The 4,399-nt window shown below is 34.1% G+C and overlaps 1 protein-coding gene across 1 annotated transcript in view; it reads left to right on the top strand.

Moving 5' to 3' along the window:
* Positions 1 to 878: 878 nt before the first annotated feature.
* Positions 879 to 4,399, top strand: part of LOC107291548 (gastricsin-like) — an 8,511-nt gene continuing 4,990 nt past the window's right edge. Inside the window, exons 1-5 of the mRNA XM_015820559.1 lie at positions 879 to 934; positions 1,199 to 1,352; positions 2,529 to 2,646; positions 3,500 to 3,621; positions 3,913 to 4,112. Of these exons, the coding sequence (XP_015676045.1) occupies positions 879 to 934; positions 1,199 to 1,352; positions 2,529 to 2,646; positions 3,500 to 3,621; positions 3,913 to 4,112 (650 nt within the window). The remainder of the gene's footprint in view (positions 935 to 1,198; positions 1,353 to 2,528; positions 2,647 to 3,499; positions 3,622 to 3,912; positions 4,113 to 4,399) is intronic.

Raw genomic sequence — 4,399 nt, 5'->3', positions numbered from 1 at the left:
TCTCAACAATCCCTTGGGAGAGATTTCCCTGGACTGGATCCTGCATCAAGGAGTGATTTCTTTACAAATACAGTACAATCTGATAAATCAGTGGAATGTCAGCTCGTCATGGTGCTCACCAGAAGTCATTGTGTAGAATACTAATCTATGATTATTAAATAAAAATGTGGAAATCTGAAATAGTAGTTCAGCTTATGTTTCTCATAGATAAATGAAATGTGAAAAATGTTTTCATAAAATATATGAAGGATTAGTAGAAAATATGAGTTGGAAACATCTCTGGCAGATTGTTCCACTTGACAATTTGGGATTCTTTTACTTTCACAACTGGGAATGGAAGGATGAATTGACACAGTCAGGTTCTGGAATATCAAATTTCATGCAGGACAGAACCACCATGTTTTCCAAGGTTCAACAAAACTTTAGTAAGCATAAATTGAATAAAAAGTAACCTTGTCTAACCTTACAAAGATACTAGAGCAATTGGGATTATTCATTCATTTTCCATTAGTTCTTAAAACAATAGAGCAGCTTCCAAGGAAACTGATTATAGTTTTCCATATTGATATGTTATCATATATTATCTTTGCTAGCAGGTAAGGCTTTGTGAAGCCAAATTCTATTAATTTTTTATTTAACATCAAGGGCAAAAATTCAGTTGAAATTAAATCAAATAGAATTCCTATTATCCATAAGAAAACAAAATATATTGATATTGGCTTGTTATAATAAGATTAAACAGAGAGATGGGGGCACAAGAACAAAGAGATTAAATAGCAGCGAACAGTTGCCTTGGATATAAAAGTGGAGTGAGAGCAGCCTAGTTGTTGGCAAAAGTTTTGGATTCCCTGAGATAATCACCCACGATGCCAAGTATCATGAAGTCGTTGATCCTGGCATTAATTTGTATCCACCTGTCAAAAGGTATACATAGGTGAGTATCTCAGCTAAGATCATATATTAAATGAAAATAGCATTGAAACAATCTAGAGCACATCACTTTTAGTCAAAAAATAATAGCAAAATTATGTTTTTATCGTTCCATGGCAAGCTTTAGCATTCCTGCTTCTTCGCTTAATCTCCTGTTTGTGTCGTATTTGTTCGGTGGGATATTATTGTTTCTAGTAACAAAATATTAAAAAATATGCAGATTGTTGTGATAGGTAAGGACATTCTGACTATCTTTCTTGGTATGTAGAATCATTCTGAAGACAGGAAAATCCATTCGTGAAAATATGAGAGAAAATGGAGTGTTGGAAGAATTTTTAGAAAAATACCATATTGACCCTGGATTAAAATATCAGTTCAATAAATTTGGTGTTACATATGAACCAATGACCAATTATTTGGACGTGAGTATTTAAACCACAGAAATCTGTTTTTTTCTTTTCCCGCTCCTTCATCTGACTTTCTAACTCTAGCGTTTTAGTTTATTATTGGTACATTGTGATAGCTCTTCTCAGAATCAAATAGGATGTTATTTATGTATAATGAAGTATCACTTAATTATTTCATCTTTTCTTTTTCCCATGAGTAACTGTAAATTGTTTGCCGATGCTTGAGCATAGGAAAGAACACAATCCATTTATTTATTTCAGTCAATTTTTGATGCTACCTGATTATTCAGCAACATATTTTGCAGATTATTAGTTTTTGCTGATTATTCTTTCTGATTATTATTCAGCAAAAATAGTTCTCTGTATTTTATTAGTGTCACATGATTGGATCACTATTTTCTGACAATAATACCCAGATATGTCCATCTTATTAAAGAGCAACTTAATTTAATATGTATTTGGGTTTTTTTTTTTTTTTACTATGACCGGTGAGCTTTCTGGGTTAGGGCTGCAATTTCTCTTTATTGATTTACTCCGATTAAATAAAAGACAAGGCGAGCAGTCCATGCATAACTTACTCCCAAAGAAGTGACGTAGTCTACAACTGGAATTATACAGTAAATCCATTTACTTCTGAATAAGTCACATTGGATCCAAACACTATATTTGATAGTAACAAGAAGCCTTGGTCTTAAAGCCTCATACAGTCCAGTGTACTCTAAACCAACATTTGGTTTATTTGTTCATTTCATACTCAACACCACTAAAAAGACAAATAACCCTTCAGATTTTTAAATGTTTTTTCTCTCCTTTTCATGGAGAATGGGCAAGGTGAGAATAGAAAATAACTGTTTTTGTGAATGAATAGAAATCTAGTTTCCGTATAGGGCTGCCAAGATTTGGGCTGCAAAAATCTGGAGACTGTGAGATGGCAGCAAACAGTGCACTGTGCCTCTTTGCTGACATTTTGTAGTCACCTGAATGTTTGTAGCCCTAGAAGAGGTTCCTGTAGTCATAGAGATACTTCTGAGGTCCCACTAGACGGCAACATTTCAGGGAAGGGATTGGAGAGTGTCTCCCCTATTTAATCTCTAGGACGGGCATGTACTGTCAGGGAGAGGTAGGCCCCTACTTATTTAGCTATTCTGATATTTTTGTGAAACCTGCCTCATAAATATTTTCATTTGATAGTCTTTTTACTTTGGAAAAATAAGCATTGGGACTCCACCACAAGATTTTCTTGTTGCTTTGGACACCGGCTCTGGTGATCTGTGGGTACCTTCTACATACTGTACAACAAAGGCCTGTGGTGAGTAATCCGTTCCCTTGCTGAATGTTTTGAATGTCTACTTCTAGAGAAAACATTTATTTTTGTCAAAACCAAATACATCTCCCCTTATTTTAAACCATTTATACCTTGTCCATTGGCAAGGAACCTTTTCCGAGTTGCAGACCCTAACTCAACTTTCCAGTCAGTGATGGGATCACTGAAGGAAACAGCTGAAAGTGTGGACCCTTTTTTCATCATTTTAGGTCCTTTGAGGGGGTAAAGATAGGAATTAAACAGTTTCATCTGATTTTGCTCTTACCTGCACCCTTATTATTATTATTATTATTATTATTATTATTTACAAAATTGAAACTAGTTGGTGCCTACAGCACAGTATTGGATTTCCCATTTGGTAACTGTATATTTCATTTGCCAAGGCAAAAATGACGATCAGTTTATGAGAATAAATTCTAAATTCTAAGTGTGTCACTGGTCCAAAATGACCCAAGTCATGTACAGCTCTATACATAATGGAAGTGCACTTCGTAATACCTCAGGAATTATTTTAAAATGTTGAAAGTTGCCAAGTTGTCCATAGTTTTGCTTTGATCTAGGTCCACAAAAGAGGACATCTTGACCTATATTAATAAGGATGTTTCTTATGCATCTTTGTGAGAAATGCCTCTTTCAAACACTTTCTACCCCCTTGCTATTTCAGTGTGAGCAATTAAATTTTTGATGTGGGCTTTTCCTACAAGATGAGGGAATGAAAAAGTGTGGGCTGGTAGTGATTTAAGTACAGGTCTGTTGTGATTTAAGTATAAAGAAAAAGATCTTTCACTACACATAGAGCAAAACTTCTACTCTTTATTTTTTTCTTGTTTTGTTGTAGGAAACCATAATCTATTTAACCCAAAACAGTCATCTACTTATTACAGCTATAGTGACCAAACCTACGTCCTGGGCTATGGATCTGGTGACTTGAGTATAATGCTAGGTTTTGATACTGTACGGGTGAGTGGATTAATTCATTAGAATTAGCTCTTATTTATTTATATTATATTTATAACTATTTTAGGGGACCATTACATAAAATAAGCATTAAAATGATCATAAATCTAAAGAGAATAAACACAAGCTTGAGTTGAACAAGACATTATGCTTTATTTATTTTTATTTATTATTTTTATTTCATTGTTTTATTATATCATTATTATGATAAAGAAATGTGAATTTCAAGAGACAGTGCAGAGTTGCAATGCTATAACCTACAAGTGAAATCCATTCTTCAATCTTGTTTCTCAGATCCAGAATATTGTAGTTCAAAAGCAAGAGTTTGGATTGAGTGTGAATGAACCCACCCAACCCTTCTACTATAGCTACTTTGATGGCATTTTGGGTTTGACCAATCCTTCTCCAAATTACGGGGGATCATACACACTCTTGCACCAGATGATGAGTCAAAACCAGATTTCTGAACCCATTTTTAGCTTTTACTTCTCACGGTAAGATTAACCGCATCATATTTGTGACATAGCATGTAAGAATAATTATGGTTTTCTTCCAGAATGAGTTACCTGGAATACAGCAATTTACTTTTATTTCATGGCTCAATCCCATCATCACAAATATAATCAAGTTCAAGCAATGAATGATATCGAAAGAGAGGGGAAACATCAGGATAACAAAGAGATTTAAAATTATTTTTGAGTTAAATCATTGCTGGTTTAAAAACTTATGTTGTTAAGTGCAAGCAACCAGAACAGATCCAAGGTCAAGAGATTTGTTTATT

The sequence above is a fragment of the Protobothrops mucrosquamatus genome, unplaced genomic scaffold (genome assembly GCF_001527695.2).
Source record: "Protobothrops mucrosquamatus isolate PMUCROS unplaced genomic scaffold, P.Mucros_1.0 scaffold1144, whole genome shotgun sequence".
In the NCBI taxonomy this organism is placed as follows: Eukaryota; Metazoa; Chordata; class Lepidosauria; order Squamata; family Viperidae; genus Protobothrops; species Protobothrops mucrosquamatus.
This window is presented reverse-complemented; position numbering and strand designations above follow the sequence as displayed.